The 21,706-nt window shown below is 43.0% G+C and overlaps 1 protein-coding gene across 2 annotated transcripts in view; it reads left to right on the forward strand.

The window, feature by feature from the left end:
- Nucleotides 1-21,706, forward strand: part of LOC145859563 (rho guanine nucleotide exchange factor 3) — a 130,270-nt gene that overhangs the window by 43,247 nt on the left and 65,317 nt on the right. Inside the window, exons 1-2 of one of the 2 annotated variants that reach the window (XM_082959469.1) lie at nucleotides 8,270-8,615; nucleotides 18,580-18,639. In XM_082959469.1, the coding sequence (XP_082815595.1) occupies nucleotides 8,583-8,615; nucleotides 18,580-18,639 (93 nt within the window). In that variant the 5' untranslated portion in view covers nucleotides 8,270-8,582. Of the gene's footprint in view, nucleotides 1-8,269; nucleotides 8,616-18,579; nucleotides 18,640-21,706 lie in introns of those variants that run through there. The other variant, XM_082959467.1, reaches the window with a different exon arrangement.

Here is a 21,706-nt window from a genome sequence, read left to right on the forward strand (position 1 = left end):
TCCTAACGGACAGCACAACGTCAACATCTCCCCCTCAAAACCTTTTGTCTTCAGCACACACACGAGAAAACGCACACACACACACACACACACACACACACACACACACACACACACACACACACACACACACACACACACACACACGCACACACACCAAGCTGACCAATTTGTCGTTGTGTTTTTCCTCGCTCGAGGCTGGCTGCGGGGTCACAGCCAAGTTGAGTGTGAATTAAATACAAAAGCATTAGCCACTACTCTGAGCGATGCTGTATCTATCTCAAGCAAAAGTCCTGACGAGAGATTACGATAAGGTATCCTATCTAAACACTGTACCAGGAACAGCTGCTTTCCTTCTGCCAGCAGTAGTTAGCTGTATAGTTGTTTAAATAAGCTGAATCATAGTGGAGGAATGAGCTTCTCTGTCTGGTCTGGTCTGGTTCTTCATGATGCCAGTGACTCTCACTACAGACTCTCAAAACCTCCTTTGTAATAATTATCCACTACTTACTTTGATTTACATGTTTTGAGTGTCTCGGATGTACGTTTACTATGTTACGTGTAGTCTATGAGACCAGGCTGGCCGTCCACAAAGTATACTTTTTTTTATACTATTTCCGTAAGTATGTGGTGAATTTTCAAAACTCTTAGTACAAAAGTCCAAACTGGTAACACTTGTAACATGTATATTTTATTGTGCATTCATTTTGTTTGGAGACATCTTTCACCACACAACACTTTATCCAAAATATACATGTACTGTGAAATACCATGAGAACATTGATCACCAAAACACAACATAATGATATCTTCTCAATGTAGTTGTTTAAGCAACCAGTTCATCCAATAGCAAAACATACAAGATACCTGTTTCAAAATTGCCCTTTCAATGTATGCTAAAGTACTGCAAATTACAGAACATTGTATTGTTTTCAAATTAGGCAATACACTTGCACAACCCATCAAAATTGACCCATCAAAAATGTTCATGTTTATCCCATTTGTGATCAAAGGTGTGATCATTGAAAACATCTTTCCAATTATTGATGCAAAAAATACATGTATTGTTTAGATATATTTACAACATACAGTTGGCAAATTGTAATCAAATGAAACAAATGAAATGAATGATAGAAACACAATGTTCAGCAGGCGTTAGTTTGCGTTGAGCCTGGCTTGAGAATTTGGCCATTGGGTCTCATCTACATGGCAGTAAATGTCCTCATTTTTCATGTCCCCTTAGTGAAAAACCTTTTGCCATAGAGAATCCAAACCTGACTTCGGTCTGGATTGATGTCATTGCATGCCTCATCCATGACCTGAAGGAGAATGGTACGCTCATAGGGATGGAGATCCTGTACCTTCCGCCTGTATTGTTATCATGTATTGTAATTTACAGTATTGTATTGTAATTATATATTGTAGTTTTCCTGTCTCGCTAAGTTATTAAGAGCATGGAACTAGCAACACCAGAGTGGTGGGTTATATTCTCACCGGGGTAATATACAAAAATACTGCATGTGGACTCACTGTTGCCACTTTGGACAAAAACACCTGCTACGTAAATGGCATATATTATGCTACTACAGTTCTGTATTGGCCAATGCAACTTTAGTGAAGCAGTGTGACACCCCCCCCCCCCCCCCCCCCAATCAGAAAGACCAGAGCAACTTCATGTTTGATACATGTTTACTGTATAGCGGATGAATTACATTTACGATCTCGTCAATATCAGATGCAAAAACAAATTATAATAGTCCTAGTAGTACATTACAGTATCATATCATACTTTATATGTTTATCATTTACAAACATACATTTTCATTGTGTAGTTCTCAAAATCTGTAGTAGACAAAACCAGTTTAAAATCCAGAGGTTTACCAAATGGTTATGTGATAATCAATTAAGAGCAGTCGGATTAAGTAATAGTAAAATGTATTTAACAAACGAGAAGAAAATCAGAACAAAAGTAATGTGAGCATTACAATGTTAAAACCAATTACTTTATATGAACATGTATTGCAATGTGAAATGGGTGAGTTTGGTGAAAAAGAGAATGGATGATTGTGTGTGTTGTAGTCAATTGAAAATGTGCTTTGAGTTTTGAAACAACTGCCTTTTTGATGATCAGTTTGGACTTTTGTACTTTTGTACACATCCCTGTGTAAATTGCACCTAAGCGCTAGAAAAAAACTGTATTAGCAATTTGAAGCTATTAAAATCTTTCACTTTGACGGTGAACATTTGTGGGGGAAGGGGGAGGCTTTGGAGGACAGTTCATTTACATGATTTATTTTCGTTAAAAACCAACTTATTTTGGCGTATAGCCCCCATTGGTGTACTTTTTGATAATTAAATGTCCTGTTCACTCTCACAGTACCATTAGCCCCTACAATGTCTCGTGATCTGAAGGATGTACATCATCCTGGTATAGAGTAAGTATCCTCACTTGAAGACACAGGGTGGGATGAAGACAGCTGTGTAAGTGGTTGACTATGTACCTCCATAGAGACTGGCTGACAGGGTATGTTTTATTTCAGTCTTTCCTTGCTCCTGGTACAGAACAGCACAGAACATGGGAGTAGTCCTCCCTACCTCCCTGTATCCTACCTCCCTCTTTCTGTCTGTCTGTTATTTCATAGCAGGGAGAGCTGGAGGGAAGATGATGCCGTTTTCCACTCATCAACTCACTCTGACTTGTTTTCCGATTTGTTAGCCACATAACACATTTCCATCCAAATGTATTAGTAGTGCATAGTTCATAATATAATGAGTTACAATAAATCATTATGAAGTGTTGCTATCTTCTTTGTCCCAACACAACACTGTATCAAGTTTCAAGTTTTATTAATCATATTTATTTATATCCAGGGTATGAACGTTCTGTTCCTTCAACCTGGAGATCAGGTTTAGAGGCTACGACTGCGGTCCCAAATGTCACCCCTATTCCCTACATAGTGCACTTGAGAATAGGGTGCCATTTATGTTCACTGCTGTTCTCACCAACTCTCTCCTCCACCATTTAAACTGACACTGAGTTCTAAAGCAACCTGTTCTGGCTAAAGGTTGCACCATTTCCCCATAAATAGCTGAGTTTGTACAATTTGTTACATTTTTCCTCTCATTTTTGTGTTATCGGAACTTTGTTCGCCTGACACATTGGTTTTCCCTGTTCCTATGAGTGTAATAAAGACTATTGAATGCTACTATAAACAGTACCAGTCAAAAGTTTGGACACACCTACTCATTCAAGGGTTTTTCCTTATTTTTACTCATTTCTACATTGCAGAATAATAGTGAGGATATCAAACTATGAAATAACACATATGGAATCATGTAGTAACCAAAAAAAGTGTTAAACAAATCAAAATATATTTTATATTTGAGATTCTTTAAAGTAGCCATCCTTTGCCTTGATGACAGCTTTGCACACTCTTGGCATTCTCTCAACCAGCTTCATGAGGTAGTCACCTGGAATGTATTTCAATTAACCTCTTAGAGACCCCTTCGCGCTCTAATCCCGTTAACGGGATTGATTTTGACAACAGCCAGTGGAAAATCAGAGCGCCAAATTCAAAACAGCTAAAATCTCATAATTCCATTTTCTCAAACAATCAACTATTTTACACCATTTTAAAGATAAGACTCTCGTTAATCCAACCACATTGTCCGATTTCAAAAAGGCTTTGCGGTGAAAGCATAAAATTTGATTATGTTAGGACATAAACTTCGCAAGAAAAACCACACAGCCATTTTCCAAGCAACTAGATGCATCACAAAAAACAAAAGTACAGCTAAAATATTCACTAACCTTTGATGATCTTCATCAGATGGCACTCATAGGACTTCATGTTACACAATACATGCATGTTTTGCTCGATAAAGTTCATATTTATATCCAAAAACCCCATTTTACATTGGCGTGTAATGTTCAGAAATGTTTGGCTCCAAACCATCCGGTGAATGAGCACAATGAGCACACATATTACAGAAATACTCATCATAAACTTTGATCAATATAGAAGTGTTATGCACAGAATTATAGATACACTTCTCCTAAATGTAACTGCTTTGTCAGATTTCAAAAAAGGTTCACGGCGAAAGCACAATTTGCAATATTCTGAGTACAGCCCAGAAGACACCAACAACTAGCAAACAGAAACCCGCCATCTTGGAGTCAATAAAACTAAGAAATTACATTAGAAATATTCACTTACCTTTGATTATCTTCATCAGAAGGCACTCCCAGGAACCCCAGTTCTACAATAAATGTTCGATAAAGTTCATATTTAAGTCCAAATACATCCATTTTGTTCATGCATTAGGTTCACTATCCAAATCCACAATGCGCATGCTTACTTAGTCCAGACGAAAAGTCAAAAAAGTTATACTACAGTTTGTAGAAACATGTCAAACGATGTATAGAATCAATCTTTAGGTTGTTTTTAACATGTATCTTCAATAAAATTCCAACCGGACCTATCCGTTCTCTTTAGGAGTGAATATGAACTCAGCTCGCTCCCAAGTCCTTGCGCATGACTGAGCCCATGCCTTATAATGGGACACCTCCTTCCTTGGGCTGTTATTCCCTTCAAATTTACCATAGAATCTTCAAACACCGACTAAAGACTGTTGACATCTAGTGGAAGCTTTAGGAAGTGCAAAATGAACCCTAAGTCACTGTATACAGTCAAGGCAATCACTTGAAAAAACTACAACCTCAGATTTTCCACTTCCTGGTTGGATTTTTCTCAGGTTTTTGCCTGCCATATGAGTTCTGTTATACTCACAGACATCATTCAAACAGTTTAAGAAACTTCAGAGTGTTTTCTATCCAAATCTCCTGGGCCTGAGTAGGAGGCAGTTTAATTTGGGTACATTTTTCATCCGGCCGTTAAAATACTGCCCCCTATCCCTAAGAGGTGTGTGCCTTGCTAAAAGTTCATTTGTGGAATTTCTTTCCTTCTTAATGTGTTTCAGCCAATCAGTTGTGTTGTGATAAGGTAGGGTGGTATACAGAAGATAGCCCTATTCGGTAAAAGACCAAGTCCATATTATGGCAAGAACAGCTCAAATAAGCAAAGAGAAATTACAGTCCATCATTACTTGAAGACATGAAGGTCGGTCAATCCGGAAAATTTCAAGAACTTTGAAAGTTTCTTCAAGTGCAGTCGCAAAAACCATCAAGCGCTATGATGAAACTGGCTCTCATGAGGACTGCCACAAGAAAGAAAGACCCAAATCAAATTTTATTGGTCACATACACATGGTTAGCAGATGTTATTGTGAGTGTAGCGAAATGCTGAAGGACCCAGAGTTACCTCTGCTGCAGAGGATAAGTTCATTCGAGTTACCAGCCTCAGATATTGCAGCCCAAATAAATGCTTCACAGAGTTCAAGTAACAGACACATCTCAACATCAACTGTTCAGCGTGAATCAGGCCTTCATGGTCGAATTTCTGCAAATAAACTACTACTAAAGGACACCAAAAAGAAGAAGAGACTTGCTTTGGCGAAGAAACACGAGCAATGGACATTAGACCGGTGGAAATCTATACTTTGGTTTGATGAGTCCAAATTAGTGATTTTTCGTACCAACCACCGTGTCTTTGTGAGACACAGAGTAGGTGAACTTATGATCTCCACATGTGTGGTTCCCACCGTGAAACATGGAGGAGGAGGTGTGGGCTACTTTGCTGGTGACACTGTCTGTGATTTATTTAGAATTCAAGCCACACTTTTCCAGCATGGCTACCACAGCATTCTGCAGCGATACGCCATCCCATCTGGTTTGTGCTTAGTGGGACTGTCATTTGTTTTTCATCAGGACAATGACCCAAAACACACCTCCAGGCTGTGTAAGGGCTATTTGCCCAAGAAGAAGAGTGATGGAGTGCTGGATCAGAAGACCTGGCCTCCACAATCACCCGAGCTCAACCCAATTGAGATGGTTTGGGATGAGTTGGACCACAGAGTGAAGGAAAAGCAGCCAACAAGTGCTCATCATATGTGGGAAGTCCTTCAAGACTATTGGAAATGAATTCCAGGTGAAGCTGGTTGAGAGAATGCCAAGAGTGTGCAAAGTTGTCATCAAGACAAAGGGTGGCTACTTTGAAGAATCTCAAATATAAAATATATTTGGATTTGTTTAACACTTTTTTGGTTACTACATGATTCCATATATGTTATTTCAAAGTTTTGATGTCTTCACTATTATTTTACAATGCAGAAAAGAGCACAAATAAAGAAAAACCTGTGAATGAGTATGTGTGTCAAAACATTTGACTGGTACTGTACTTCATTGCAACGTTTCAACCGGAGTTAACTGGGTGCAGTGATCTATTTTTCTCTGAGGATTTCTTTCCCCATGTGGAATTCCACCTGGGCGACGTGTTCAGTCTGGAGTTGGCAGCCACTGGTCGAGAGTCAGGCTCTACCTGGCACTTTCTGAAATCTTTTGCACCCTGCACCTGGATAATTGCTAGCTGTGTGTGTCTGCTGCGTCTGTCTGTCTGTCTGTCTGTCTGTCTGTCTGTCTGTCTGTCTGTCTGTCTGTCTGTCTGTCTGTCTGTCTGTCTGTCTGTCTGTCTGTCTGTCTGTCTGTCTGTCTGTCTGTCTGTCTGTCTGTCTGTCTCTGTCTGTGTCTGTGTCTGTGTCTGTGTTTGCATGCGTGTGTGTGTTCACTACAGTTGAACTGTGTGGACCTGTTGTTTGTCCTTCTCCTAACCTTTAGAGTAACTTGCGGCAAATCTGGAAAATATTCTTGTAATCTCGGACCACAAGACTAGGACAACATGATAACATGTTGCTTCCAGTGAGGTTATCTAATGTTGTGGTCTAGCCTATACACTTTGTCAGCTATAGCATTAGCTCAAAAATCTACAAAATCTCATATTGATCAGCAAACACCTTGAGTGAGGTTTTCAGACAGGAATTGGATTGAAGCATTTAATATATATATATATATATATATATATATATATATAATTCTAATTCTAGTGAATGCAGAATATCGATCAACACAAGAACGTTTTCAACTTGTGAAACATAAAACAAATGAATGAAATAAAACATTTTGGATTGAAGCATAAAGTAACAGTAGGTCAATGTGGCGACATCATTAATGCTAATTACAGTTGGGGTTATTCAAATAGAACTTGTACTGCAGTTCGTAAAACACTTCAAAGTGGATGAAAGTGCACCTTCAGGGGCATATTTCAGACATGTATTTTATAACATGAGTTATTGTCAGATGACTACTACTGAACTTAATTTGTGGTGTCACCCTCAGTGTATCTTGCTGCAGCAAGCAGGTATTTTGAGAAAGTCACTCTTTACTGCTCCAAACTGTAGGCTATAAATCAGCTATACATGTTCTTGTTTTATCTTGTCTCAAGATGGTTTATGTAATCCACACGTACTTAAGTAAACACAGTTACACAGTGCATGTTTTTCGGACATACTTTCTTTATTAAAGTTAAAGGTATAGTCTCAACCACTGTCGTCTTGAGGACTTCAGTCTTAGCTCTCTGTTATGGCCTCTCGAACCCCCCCCCCCCCCCCCCCCCCCCCACCTCGCATTCAGGAAATACAGGAAATGCTTCCAGGAAGTTGTGACTCACTGTAGCGTCTTAGATTCCTGTTAGTTTCCTGTTAGCTTCCTGTTCTCACAAGCAACACTCTGTTAGGTGAACAACATCCTGTCATACACCTCCTGTACTGTAGGCAGTTAACTAAATACTTTACCATCCACTGCACAGTTGTTTCTTTCCCAAATTTGGGCAATGTTGTTATCAGGTTATCTGTGTCACCAGGGCTGGAATGACGAGTGATTGAAAGAAAACATTTATTGATTCCCATAGGGGAAATACATTGAATTTGATATGGAGTAAGATGATCACATTGAATGTGATGGTAAACATTGGTTTGCAGGCTATAAAAGTATTTCACACTGTCACACATTTCTAACAGCATGGATTTTTTTCAGTGGAAATAAAGCTTTTAAGGCATGTAGTACTGCCAGTTCTTTATTGACCTCAGTAATGGGTGTGAGAAGTGGGCCACAGAACCTAATGGTCGTGAGGAGAGGGCAATAGCACTGCACCCCTAATATTGCTCTCTTTATCTGTGGCCAGAGACTGCACTGTCTGTCCGGCCGAGAGGTAGGAGGGTGGGCGGTGCACTAACTTTTCGGGCGAGAAGAAGAAAAAAACTGTGTGGTCTGTCGGCCTTTGTGACTCGTCAGGCCCGATATAGCATCAGCTCAGTTACTCCTCTCGCTACATCCTGTTGTGAAGCAGCACGACTCGGCCTCGTCTGGCTGTCGCTCATGCATGGGGCTCTCTCTCTATCACACACTCAAACAGACACAGGCACATACGCACCTCCGTGGACCCTGTGTGTGAAGAGCAAGCTTGATGTGAGACCCTTGTTTCCTGGGCTAGCAGAGGAGCAGACTAGATCTGAGTCTGTGTGACCTGGGCTATCTGAAGAACGGGCTGGATCTGGGCTAGCAGTGGCCCTCAGTGGGAAAGGAAACCGTTAACGTGACTCTGGGGAGCAAACCGGCTCAGGGGTCCCTCATGATGGGGTGTTGTCTGTTTGTGCATCAGAAGGTGAGTAAGAGGAGAGGTCTTATAGGTACCAACCCTGTTCTGGAGGATAGTTATAGTGAGAGTCCTACCAGCCCTGCTCTGGAGGATAGTTATAGTGAGAGTCCTACCAACCCTGTTCTGGAGGATAATTATAGTGAGAGTTCCTACCAACCCTGCTCTGGAGGATAATTATAGTGAGAGTCCTACCAACCCTGCTCTGGAGGATAGTTATAGTGAGAGTCCTACCAGCGCTGCTCTGGAGGATAGTTATAGTGAGAGAGTCCTACCAACCCTGTTCTGGAGGATAGTTATAGTGAGAGAGTCCTACCAACCCTGTTCTGGAGGATAGTTATAGTGAGAGTCCTACCAACCCTGCTCTGGAGAACAGTTATAGTGAGAGTCCTACCAGCCCTGCTCTGGAGGATAGTTATAGTGAGAGAGTCCTACCAGCCCTGCTCTGGAGGAGAGTTATAGTGAGAGTCCTACCAACCCTGCTCTGGAGGACAGTTATAGTGAGAGTCCTACCAGCGCTGCTCTGGAGGATAGTTATAGTGAGAGTCCTACCAGCGCTGCTCTGGAGGAGAGTTATAGTGAGAGTCCTACCAACCCTGCTCTGGAGGATAGTTATAGTGAGAGTCCTACCAACCCTGTTCTGGAGGATAGTTATAGTGAGAGTCCTACCAGCCCTGCTCTGGAGGAGAGTTATAGTGAGAGTCCTACCAGCGCTGCTCTGGAGGATAGTTATAGTGAGAGTCCTACCAGCGCTGCTCTGGAGGAGAGTTATAGTGAGAGTCCTACCAACCCTGCTCTGGAGGATAGTTATAGTGAGAGTCCTACCAACCCTGCTCTGGAGGAGAGTTATAGTGAGAGTCCTACCAACCCTGTTCTGGAGGATAGTTATAGTGAGAGTCCTACCAACCCTGCTCTGGAGGATAGTTATAGTGAGAGTCCTACCAACCCTGCTCTGGAGGACAGTTATAGTGAGAGTCCTACCAACCCTGTTCTGGAGGAGAGTTATAGTGAGAGTCCTACCAACCCTGCTCTGGAGGATAATTATAGTGAGAGTCCTACCAACCCTGCTCTGGAGGATAGTTATAGTGAGAGTCCTACCAACCCTGCTCTGGAGGATAGTTATAGTGAGAGTCCTACCAACCCTGCTCTGGAGGATAGTTATAGTGAGAGCCCTACCAACCCTGCTCTGGAGGATAATTATAGTGAGAGAGTCCTACCAACCCTGCTCTGGAGGATAGTTATAGTGAGAGAGTCCTACCAACCCTGCTCTGGAGGATAGTTATAGTGAGAGCCCTACCAACCCTGCTCTGGAGGATAGTTATAGTGAGAGTCCTACCAACCCTGCTCTGGAGGATAGTTATAGTGAGAGTCCTACCAACCCTGCTCTGGAGGACAGTTATAGTGAGAGAGTCCTACCAACCCTGCTCTGGAGGACAGTTATAGTGAGAGTGTCCAACCAGCGCTGCTCTGGAGGACAGTTATAGTGAGAGAGTCCTACCAGCCCTGCTCTGGAGGACAGTTATAGTGAGAGTGTCCAACCAGCGCTGCTCTGGAGGACAGTTATAGTGAGAGAGTCCTACCAGCCCTGCTCTGGAGGACAGTTATAGTGAGAGAGTCCTACCAGCCCTGCTCTGGAGGACAGTTATAGTGAGAGAGTCCAACCAGCGCTGCTCTGGAGGACAGTTATAGTGAGAGAGTCCTACCAACCCTGCTCTGGAGGACAGTTATAGTGAGAGAGTCCTACCAACCCTGCTCTGGAGGATAGTTATAGTGAGAGTGTCCAACCAGCGCTGCTCTGGAGGATAGTTATAGTGAGAGAGTCCTACCAACCCTGCTCTGGAGGATAGTTATAGTGAGAGTGTCCAACCAGCGCTGCTCTGGAGGATAGTTATAGTGAGAGAGTCCTACCAACCCTGCTCTGGAGGATAGTTATAGTGAGAGTGTCCAACCAGCGCTGCTCTGGAGGACAGTTATAGTGAGAGAGTCCTACCAACCCTGCTCTGGAGGATAGTTATAGTGAGAGTCCTACCAACCCTGCTCTGGAGGATAGTTATAGTGAGAGAGTCCTACCAACCCTGCTCTGGAGGACAGTTATAGTGAGAGAGTCCTACCAACCCTGCTCTGGAGGACAGTTATAGTGAGAGTCCTACCAACCCTGCTCTGGAGGACAGTTATAGTGAGAGAGTCCTACCAGCCCTGAAATGACCATGTCTTTTATATTTTTCTGTTTCAGCCTGCATTACAAGTTAAGCGATAGTTGAATTGCATAACCTGTTGGAAGCCAAAATAATGATTGTCTCAAGGTATAATATTCTTTATTCAATTTTGAACATCCTCTGTAATGTCTTAGTAAGTTATGCAAAAAAAAAATGGCATTGTCGAGGCACACACTACTTACTACCTTTTAGGACAGACCTGTCACATATTAGTGAGATTAACAGGTCTTCACAACATCCTCTGGTCTGGAGGAAACAGAGGTAGTTTCACTGTATAGTCAAACAGAGAGCTAGTCACCATCTGTTGTGTCCCCATGCACTCAATGATCTGTATGATAAGGTGTGTGTGTGTGTGTGTGTGTGTGTGTGTGTGTGTGTGTGTGTGTGTGTGTGTGTGTGTGTGTGTGTGTGTGTGTGTGTGTGTGTGTGTGTGTGTGTGTGTGTGTGTGTGTGTGTGTGTGTGTGTGTGTGTGTATGTGTGTGTGTGGGAAGACTCGTCACCTGTCACTCTTTACACAAAGTGTTACATGTTCCCTGGACCGGCTACACCTGCTGTGTCTCTAGAGCAAAGACGTGCCTTAATGTGAACTAGGCTGAGTGAATATAAACTAGTGAAACGTTTTGACACTAAGCTAACACGTTCTTTATGTATGATTCTTTCTACGGGAAGAAAAGTATTTATTTTTACCTGGTGTTGGTCTACGAGATGGGGGCTGGGGGTTATGGAGCTTGGGAAGTTGCACTGGAAAAGGGCAGGGGGTTGGTGATGGAGAAGGGCAGGGGGTTGGTGATGGAGAAGGGCAGGGGGTTGGTGATGGAGAAGGGAAGGGGGTTGGTGATGAAGAAGGGAAGGGAAGGGGGGGATGGAGAAGGGAAGGGGGTTGGTGATGGAGAAGGGAAGGGGGTTGGTGATGGAGAAGGGCAGGGGGTTGGTGATGGAGAAGGGAAGGGGGTTGGTGATGGAGAAGGGAAGGGGGTTGGTGATGAAGAAGGGAAGGGAAGGGGGGATGGAGAAGGGAAGGGGGTTGGTGATGGAGAAGGGAAGGGGGTTGGTGATGGAGAAGGGCAGGGGGTTGGTGATGGAGAAGGGAAGGGGGTTGGTGATGGAGAAGGGAAGGGGGTTGGTGATGGAGAAGGGAAGGGGGTTGGTGATGGAGAAGGGCAGGGGGTTGGTGATGGAGAAGGGAAGGGAAGTGGGGGATGGAGAAGGGCAGGGGGTTGGTGATAGAGAAGGGAAGGGAAGGGGGTGATGGAGAAGGGAAGGGGGTTGGTGATGGAGAAGGAAAGGGGGTTGGTGATGGAGAAGGGAAGGGGGTTGGTGATGGAGAAGGGAAGGGAAGGGGTGATGTAGAAGGGCAGGGGGTTGGTGATGGAGAAGGGAAGGGGGTTGATGATGGAGAAGGGAAGGAAGTTGGTGATGGAGAAGGGAAGGGGGTTGGTGATGGAGAAGGGCAGGGGGTTTGTGATGGAGAAGGGAAGGGGGTTGATGATGGAGAAGGGAAGGGGGTTGGTGATGGAGAAGGGAAGGGGGTTGGTGATGGAGAAGGGAAGGGGGTTGGTGATGGAGAAGGGAATGGGCAGTGGTGTAAAGTACTTAAGTTTTTTGGGGGTATCTTAACTTTACTTTACCATTTATATTTTTGACAACTTTTACTTTTACTCCACTACATTCCTAAAGAAAATAATGTACTTTTTACTCCTTAGCTTTTCCCTGACACTGTAACGTCTGCTTCCAACTCACACTTTCAAACACGTAGATCCCCTGAACGCAGCTCACTCTTCAGATCCCAATCACCTGCATTCTAATCACCTGTTCACACACCTGTATGTCATTATCACACTATTTAGTTCAGTTCTTTGCACCGCATCATTGTGAGGTATTGTTTGTTTTGTGACACACTTCTATTCGGAGCTCTGTTTTTCCCATAATTGAATCCTCCCGTATATGATAGTTTTTTCCTGCCTCACTAGCGACACCTTTTGCCTATTCCCTGCCTGTACTTTAGCCTATCGGATTTCCTGTTATCAACCTATTGCCTGATCTCCCGGATGACATTACTAGCCTTTTCTCAGTCTGTACTGTTGCCTTTTTGGAACCTCTGTGTATGACCTTTTGCCTGCCCCTGGACCCAGCTACCTGCCACTTCCTGTGGTCCTTTACAAATTAACCTGCTGCGCCCTGCACTTGAAACCAGCTCTCTGTCTCCCATCGTGTTCATTACAGGCACCCAAAAGTACTTGTTACATTTTGAGTCCTTAGTAGGACAGGAACATTTTCTAATTCATGTCATTATCAAGATAACATCCCTTGTCATCCCTACTGCCTCTGATCTGGCAGACTCACCAAATGCTTAGTTTGTCAATTATGTCAGAGTGTTGAACTGTGACCCTGGCTATCCATCCGTAAATTAAAAATCAAGAAAATTGTGTCGTCTGGTTTGCTTAATATAAGACTTTTTTTTTAATGATTTATACTTTTACTTTTGATACTTACAGTTGAAGTTGGAAGTTTACATACACCTTAGCCAAATATATTTAAACTCAGTTTTTCACAATTCCTGACATTTAATCCGAGTAAAAATTCCCTGTCTTAGGTCAGTTAGGATCACCACTTTATTTTAAGAATGTGAAATGTCAGAATAATAGTAGAGAGAATGATTTATTTCAGCTGTTATTTCTTTCATCACATTCCCAGTGGGTCAGAAGTTTACATACACTCACTTAGTATTTGGTAGCATTGCCTTTAAATTGTTTAACTTGGGTCAAACATTTGGGGTAGCCTTCCACAAGCTTCCCACAATAAGTTGGGTGAATTTTGGCCCATTCCTCCTGACAGAGCTGGTGTAACTGAGTCAGGTTTGTAGGCCTCCTTGCTCGCACACACTTTTTCAGTTCTGCCCACAAATGTTCTATAGGATTGAAGTCAGGGCTTTGTGATGGCCACTTCAACACCTTGACATTGTTGTCCTTAAGCCATTTTACCACAACTTTGGAAGTATGCTTGGGGTCATTGTCCATTTGGAAGACCCATTTGCGACCAAGCTTTAAGTTCCTGCCTGATGTCTTGAGATGTTGTTTCAATATATCCACATAATTTTCCTCCTCATGATGCCATCTATTTTGTGAAGTGCACCAGTCCCTCCTGCAGCAAAGCACCCCCACAACATGATGCTGCCCCACCCGTTCTTCACGATTGGGATGGTGTTCTTCGGCTTGCAAGCATCCCCCTTTTTCCTCCAAACATAACGATGGTCATTATGGCCAAACAGTTCAATTTTTGTTTCATCAGACCAGAGGACATTTCTCCAAAAAGTACGATCTTTGTCCCCATGTGCAGTTGCAAACCGTAGTCTGGCTTTTTTATGGCGGTTTTGGAGCAGTGGCTTCTTCGTTGCTGAACGGCCTTTCAGGTTATGTCGATATATAGGACTCGTTTTACTGTGGATATAGATACTTTTGTACCGGTTTCCTCTAGCATCTTCACAAGGTCCTTTGCTGTTGTTCTGGGATTGATTTGCACTTTTCGCACCAAAGTACGTTCATCTCTAGGAGACAGAACACGTCTCCTTCCTGAGCGGTATGATGGCTGCTGGTCCCATGGTGTTTATATTTGCATACTATTGTTTGTACAGATGAACGTGGTACCTTCAGGTGTTTGGAAATGTCTCTCAAGGATGAACCAGACTTGTGGAGGTGTACAATTTTTTTTCTGAGGTCTTGGCTGATTTCTTTAGATTTTCCTATGATGCCAAGCAAAGAGGCACTGAGTTTGAAGGTAGGCCTTGAAATACATCCACAGGTACACCTCCAATTGACTCAAATGATGTCAATTAGCCTTTCAGAAGCTTCTAAATCCAGGACCTCATTTTCTGGAATTTTCCAAGCTGTTTAAAGGCACAGTCAACTTAGTGTATGTAAACTTCTAACACACTGGAATTGTGATACAGTGAATTATAAGTGAAATAATCTGTCTGTAAACAATTGTTGGAAAAATTACTTGTGTCATGCACAAAGTAGATGTCCTAACCGACTTGCCAAAACTATAGTTTGTTAACAGGAAATTTGTAGAGTGGTTGAAGAACGAGTTTTAATGACTCCAGCCTAAGTGTATGGAAACTTCTGACTTCAGCTGTAAGTACATTTAAAACCAAATACTTTTATACTTTTACTCAAGTAATATTTTACTGGGTGACTTTCACTTTTGCTCAATTATGACAATTAGGTACTTTTTCCACCACCGGGAAGGGGGTTGGTGATGGAGAAGGGAAGGGGGTTGGTGATGGAGAAGGGAAGGGGGTTGGTGATGGAGAAGGGAATGGGGTTGGTGATGGAGAAAGGAAGGGGGTTGGTGATGGAGAAGGGAAGGGAAGGGGGTTGGTGATGGAGAGGGGTAGGGCAGGGGGTTGGTGATGGAGAAGGGCAGGGGGTTGGTGATAGAGAAGGGAATGGGGTTGGTGATGGAGAAAGGAAGGGGGTTTGTGATGGAGAAGGGAAGGGAAGGAGGTTGGTGATGGAGAGGGGAATGGCAGGGGGTTGGTGATGGAGAAGGGAAGGGGGTTGGTGATGGAGAAGGGAAGGGGGTTGGTGATGGAGAAGGGAATGGGGTTGGTGATGGAGAAGGGAAGGGGGTTGGTGATGGAGAAGGGAAGGGGATTGGTGATGGAGAAGAGAAGGGGGTTGGTGATGGAAAAGGGAAGGGGGTTGGTGATGGAGAAAGGAAGGGGTTTGGTGATGGAGAAGGGAAGGGGTTTGGTGATGGAGAAAGGAAGGGGTTTGGTGATGGAGAAAGGAAGGGGTTTGGTGATGGAGAAGGGAAGGGGTTTGGTGATGGAAAAAGGAAGGGGTGGTGATGGAGAAAGGAAGGGGTTTGGTGATGGAGAAAGGAAGGGGTGGTGATGGAGAAAGGAAGGGGTTTGGTGATGGAGAAAGGAAGGGGTTTGGTGATGGAGAAGGGAAGGGGGTGGTGATGGAAATGGTGACAAGGGGTGATGCTGCTGAGTTGTTGACTCCAGACTTCATCATACTATCCATGTCAGAATGTCTCTGCAAACTAACTGTATATATACCAATATTTCAATATAGATCTGTCACTCAAATGTTAATGAAGAAATGTTAATCGTAAGATAAATCTCTATGTAAAGTTTCACTATTATTTGGAAGTGAATCTTTCAGTTCCATGAACTATGACGGGTTTCCTTTCAGTCGAACCAGTTGTGTTTCTCTGAATGCTTAATAAGATTTCAAAAAATGATGACCTGGAGTAGTCAGTTTACCGGAAGACATTTACTCCAGAAACTACAGTCGAACTAAGGGCGCCAGTCATTTCCTATTAAGAAAAGTTTTTTCATCATGTGTAACATACATTCTCACTCATCATTATTCATGATCCATTCAGGACTATCCGTAATCATGGTAGCATCCACATTAATTTAGAAGTGTTTAGAAACATATTCTATTGTTATTTACAATAAAAGTGACTCCAAAATTAAATCAATTTCTATTGGGCACAAAATAATCTGAAACACAACCAAATCAAACAGCAAATGCATCCAACAAGTTTGTAGAGCCGCAAGCTTAATGGAATCATCGCGCACTGGGAACATGGGACCAAATGCTACATTTTGACTACTCATGAAATTGTCCCAATACTTTTGGTCCCCTAAAATGGGGGACTACGTACAAAAAGTGCTGTCATTTTTTACTGAACTAACCTCATAGGCTTTGTATCATTTTAAATCCAAAGTGCTGGAGTACAGAGCCCAAACAACATCAAAATGATCACGGTCCCAATACTTTTGGAGCTCACTGTAAGTGTTTAGATACGTCTGTGCTACCAAGACTATTTGCATAGTCTCAGTTGGAGTGTGTTGTGATGTTCTGTTTTACAGTAGGAAGGATGTGTCATTGTCGTGTTCAGCTCAGCTCCCGAAAATATGTGTGCGTCTGTGGAGATGTTGTGGAGACAAAACACAAGCTTTGTGGAGAGATTTTTGTGCAGACAAACTCTCCGTTGTTTCAGGCCAAATATACATCAGTTGTACAACCTGAGTGTGTACCGTGTTGTACTGAGTTCACATACATAATTCATCTTTCTCTCTGTGCTTCCTGTGTTCCATTACATACATTGTTCAACTGCTCTCCCTGACCTCAGAGAAGCCCTGGTAGCCAAGCTGGAGAACACTTGTTGTCATGGAAATTAAACTGTTATAGGGCAACAATAATAACACACTACAGCCTGTGGAGAATACAATGCCAAGGAGAAGGAAACAGCGGATGGAATCCATTTAGACTAACTGCTGCTAGGCCTGTAAATATAGCAGCCTAGTTTATCTACTAAAATGGTTGGGGAAGAGCCAACTATTAAGTGCACCAATGATTGGCTTACTGTATGCTGGATTTCTGTTAGCCTTAGGCACATGCATGTTTCATTCCTATCAAAACTCTAAATCGGAGAATGAAAAATATAGAAAGAGGCTGTACTTCTTCTTCTCACTGGCCTCATAGCCTCCATATAGAAAGAGTCTGTACCTCTTCTTCTCACTGGCCTCATAGCCTCCATATAGAAAGAGGCTGTACCTCTTCTTCTCACTGGCCTCATAGCCTCCATATAGAAAGAGGTGGTACCTCTTCTTCTCACTGGCCTCATAGCCTCCATATAGAAAGAGTCTGTACCTCTTCTTCTCACTGGCCTCATAGCCTCCATATAGAAAGAGGCTGTACCTCTTCTTCTCACTTGGCTCATAGCCTCCATATAGAAAGAGGTGGTACCTCTTCTTCTCACTGCCCTCATAGCCTCCATATAGAAAGAGTCTGTACCTCTTCTTCTCACTGGCCTCATAGCCTCCATATAGAAAGAGTCTGTACCTCTTCTTCTCACTGGCCTCATAGCCTCCATATAGAAAGAGGCTGTACCTCTTCTTCTCACTGGCCTCATAGCCTCCATATAGAAAGAGTCTGTACCTCTTCTTCTCACTGGCCTCATAGCCTCCATATAGAAAGAGTCTGTACCTCTTCTTCTCACTGGCCTCATAGCCTCCATATAGAAAGAGTCTGTACCTCTTCTTCTCACTGGCCTCATAGCCTCCATATAGAAAGAGTCTGTACCTCTTCTTCTCACTGGCCTCATAGCCTCCATATAGAAAGAGTCTGTACCTCTTCTTCTCACTGGCCTCATAGCCTCCATATAGAAAGAGGCTGTACCTCTTCTTCTCACTGGCCTCATAGCCTCCATATAGAAAGAGTCTGTACCTCTTCTTCTCACTGGCCTCATAGCCTCCATATAGAAAGAGGCTGTACCTCTTCTTCTCACTGGCCTCATAGTCTCCATATAGAAAGAGGCTATACCTCTTCTTCTCACTGGCCTCATAGCCTCCATATAGAAAGAGGCTGTACCTCTTCTTCTCACTTTCCTCATAGCCTCCATATAGAAAGAGTCTGTACCTCTTCTTCTCACTGGCCTCATAGCCTCCATATAGAAAGAGTCTGTACCTCTTCTTCTCACTGGCCTCATAGCCTCCATATAGAAAGAGGCTGTACCTCTTCTTCTCACTTTCCTCATTGCCTCCATACCTTCATTTAACCTGTATCAATCACGAAAGACCCTAAAGGTTAGAAACCTCTTTTGGTTTTCACAGGTCAACCTGTAGCTTAGCAACTGTGTGAGGTAGTAAATTACTTTAATTCAGTTGCTCTCATGTTACTTAACTTCAATGGTCTCCCTAAAACTCACCCTTTGTGTTGTTATTGTGTGTTTACAGAAGAAGAGGAAACAGATGAGGGATGTGGACTCTCTCAGCCTGTGCAGCCTGGACATCAACGTGAGTACAGATTCATCTCAGAACACAGGATTTGTCTTCACCCCTCCTTTTCCACTCTATCGCTATCTCTCTGACATTAACTTGTTAGGACCATCTTAACCACCATCTTTGACTTATGGCCCCTCAGTTCTTACCTTTGTACGGTAGCTCCCCAGCTCCCATCTCTCCTCCCCTTACCGGTAAGTGATATTCTAAATTGGTGATAATAGGTGATTGAACAACACTGTTCAGGAGGGAGAACTCTCTGTCTCTCCCCAACCCCTCCCCCTCTCTTTCTCTCTCTCCCTCTCTCTCTTTCTCTCTCTCCCTCTCTCTTTTTCTCTATGATCTGTGTGATGCAGACAACAACTTGCTTTTCTCTCTGGTCATTACGAGACTCTCTGCTTCCCTAAAGGTCAGGCCATTTCCAGGCCTATTTCTATCTCTTAAGGTCCGTGCTACCTAGACCCTTTAGTGAATACAGAAGTAATAGCTGGGTATTTATAAAACCGACTGTCAACATTTTGTTCTCCTTGGTTGGGCCAATGCTAAAATGCTGAAGTACCGTACAATGCTATTGGCGCTTTGGCTGGACATTCATGGGCATTATTTGGCAGCCAAGTCCAAATTCTTAGCTAACAGCATACAACCACAACAACGTCAATTGCTACGAAGCTGTACTTTCAAAGACAAGACTGAAGAAACCTTGACACTCCAGACAGTGTGTAGCTGAGTCAAAGAACAAAATAGTTTTGGGTGGTGTCAGGAAAAAATGCTTCATGGCATCAGTGATAAGTTACAGTACAGTATATGCCTTGAACTTCTGTTGGCTGTTTCCACAGAATACATTGAGCGTGTCCAAACACAAAACCAACCATGTAGAATCTGCTTCAACGTGTTTTACTACTTAGCTCCTCTTTAAAGTGTAGAGGCAGCAGATCTGGGTGATAATGGAAGCTGTGAGTGTATCTGGGTGGGGTGTCCGTTGATTGACAGGTCCAGAACTGGCCAAGACAGATCTGGGTGTGGGATGGATGAGGTCAGATGTGAGGTGGAACTGTTGTGTTTGAATGCAGAGCATTGTGATTTTACTGTCTTTGTCCGACCATTGTTTTTAAAACAGCACTCCTCCCTTTACCGTTTTAAAATGATATAAATCAGGTTGTAAAGTCAGACAGAAATAGGAAACATTTCTCCATGGAATTAATTGTTTATTTTAGATACAAACGGTTTCTAATAGATCCAATCTATATTTGGATTATCTTGTAACACTTCATTGTGTTATTATCTTTAGCTATAGACAGTCAAACGTGTTTTCAGTATTCTAGTCAACACATTCATTACCTACTATTATTAAGGTTTTATTTTTTAATTCATACATTTTTATTCAAGAGCACATCAATGATAAGTACTAAACTATTATTTTAGGAGTTACGGCCAGGCCATGTCCTGTGTAATGTAATCTAGCCCCGTGTTAGTTTGACTGGAGTCCATGTCAAGCAGAGTGCAGGACTGGGCAGGACCAGGCAGGACCAGAGCTTGAGCCAGGACAGGGCTAGATCTAGGACCAGGGCTACAGCCAGGGGTAAGGGTAGGGAGGTGATGTGGTGCCACGTGCCTGTTTGGCCTGTGTTCAGCAGTGTGACTGACTGACTGGTCGGCTCACACAATGGCCTGGCCTCGTATCGACAAGGCCAAGCCTCTGCTGGCAGGGGACCACTGGAAAAGGAGGCCAACTATTGTTTCTCACTGCTGTTCCTTCTGCTGAGGAACCTATTGATCGCTATCAAGCGACTCAACGGTAAATCTACAATAACAATAACATGCTGTGGATTGTCGTAATAGGCTGTACACTCATTAACGATAGCAGGGCCAGATGGGATGTGTGCACTGTTGGAGCTAGGAACACAAGCATTTCGCTACACCCGCAACAACATCTGCTAAATATGTGTAATACAATTTGATTCGATTTTTGATTTGATTTGATGCTTCTAAACCAAAGCCACGTGTATTCCACATAGGACGCTCCTCTCTATTTATAGGAGTCTTGTTGTAACAAAAAATGATGTTGATAAAACGGATAAGCGCACCCTCGTGGAAGCTTTCTTGATGCTTCCCCGAATTGCTACAACATGTAGAACTTTGCTACAAACTTTATTTGCAGGGTTCAACAACAGCACATGTCAGGGATCTTGTTCTGTAGACCTGTGCATCCAGATCATAGCTAGATATGTGAAAGGTATTCATTCAACCACTCTTTGAGGAAAATGGCAAATGTCTTAGTTGTTGATTTGACCCTAATCTCGTGTTGCCACACTACCAAGTCCGGTTTTCACTCGGCTATTGGAATGAACGTGAGACATCCAGAAATGGAGGTTAATCTAGGGGCCCACCTGTAAGTAACAACTCGGCACAATTTAGTATTCTGTCTAAATCTGACTAATCCAGCATGAGAATAGTTTCATCTGGATTTGAGGACTACCACATTAATGGCATTGATTCTTGGAACTGGCTGCCCACTCACCACAGGACACAACCACACAGCAAGACTAATGAGACGATTAAAGTATTCAATCTGGACCAAATACAACCCATTTATTCTGCGCTAAACATGGCATCTTAAAGGGAAACGTCATATTCATCATCTCCAGCACCACAACATCAACATACAGTATGTGAAAATGGCGCTTTTCTATGTTCTGTAGTAAAAAAGATAGAGGACGATGACATCGTCAACCAAATAGTAGGTAATTGGTAGTCAATTAGTAGGCATTGCCTCCTCAAATGGTTAAAATCACATGAAGCACACAGATGATGTCATTGGAAACACATCTTCCTCCTTCTTTACTACAAAATATATAAACGCGCCATTTTCACATACACTACATGATCAAAAGTATGTGGACACCTGCTCGTCGAACATCTCATTCCAAAATCCTGGGCATTAATATGGAGTTGGTTCCCCCTTTGCTGCTATAACAGCCTCCACTATTCTGGGAAGGCTTTCCACTAGATGTTGGAACATTGCTGAGGGGACTTGCTTCCATTCAGCCACAAGAGCATTAGTGAGGTCGGGCACTGATGTTGG

Source organism: Salmo salar, chromosome 12 (genome assembly GCF_965601325.2).
Source record: "Salmo salar chromosome 12, fSalSal1, whole genome shotgun sequence".
In the NCBI taxonomy this organism is placed as follows: domain Eukaryota; kingdom Metazoa; phylum Chordata; class Actinopteri; order Salmoniformes; family Salmonidae; genus Salmo; species Salmo salar.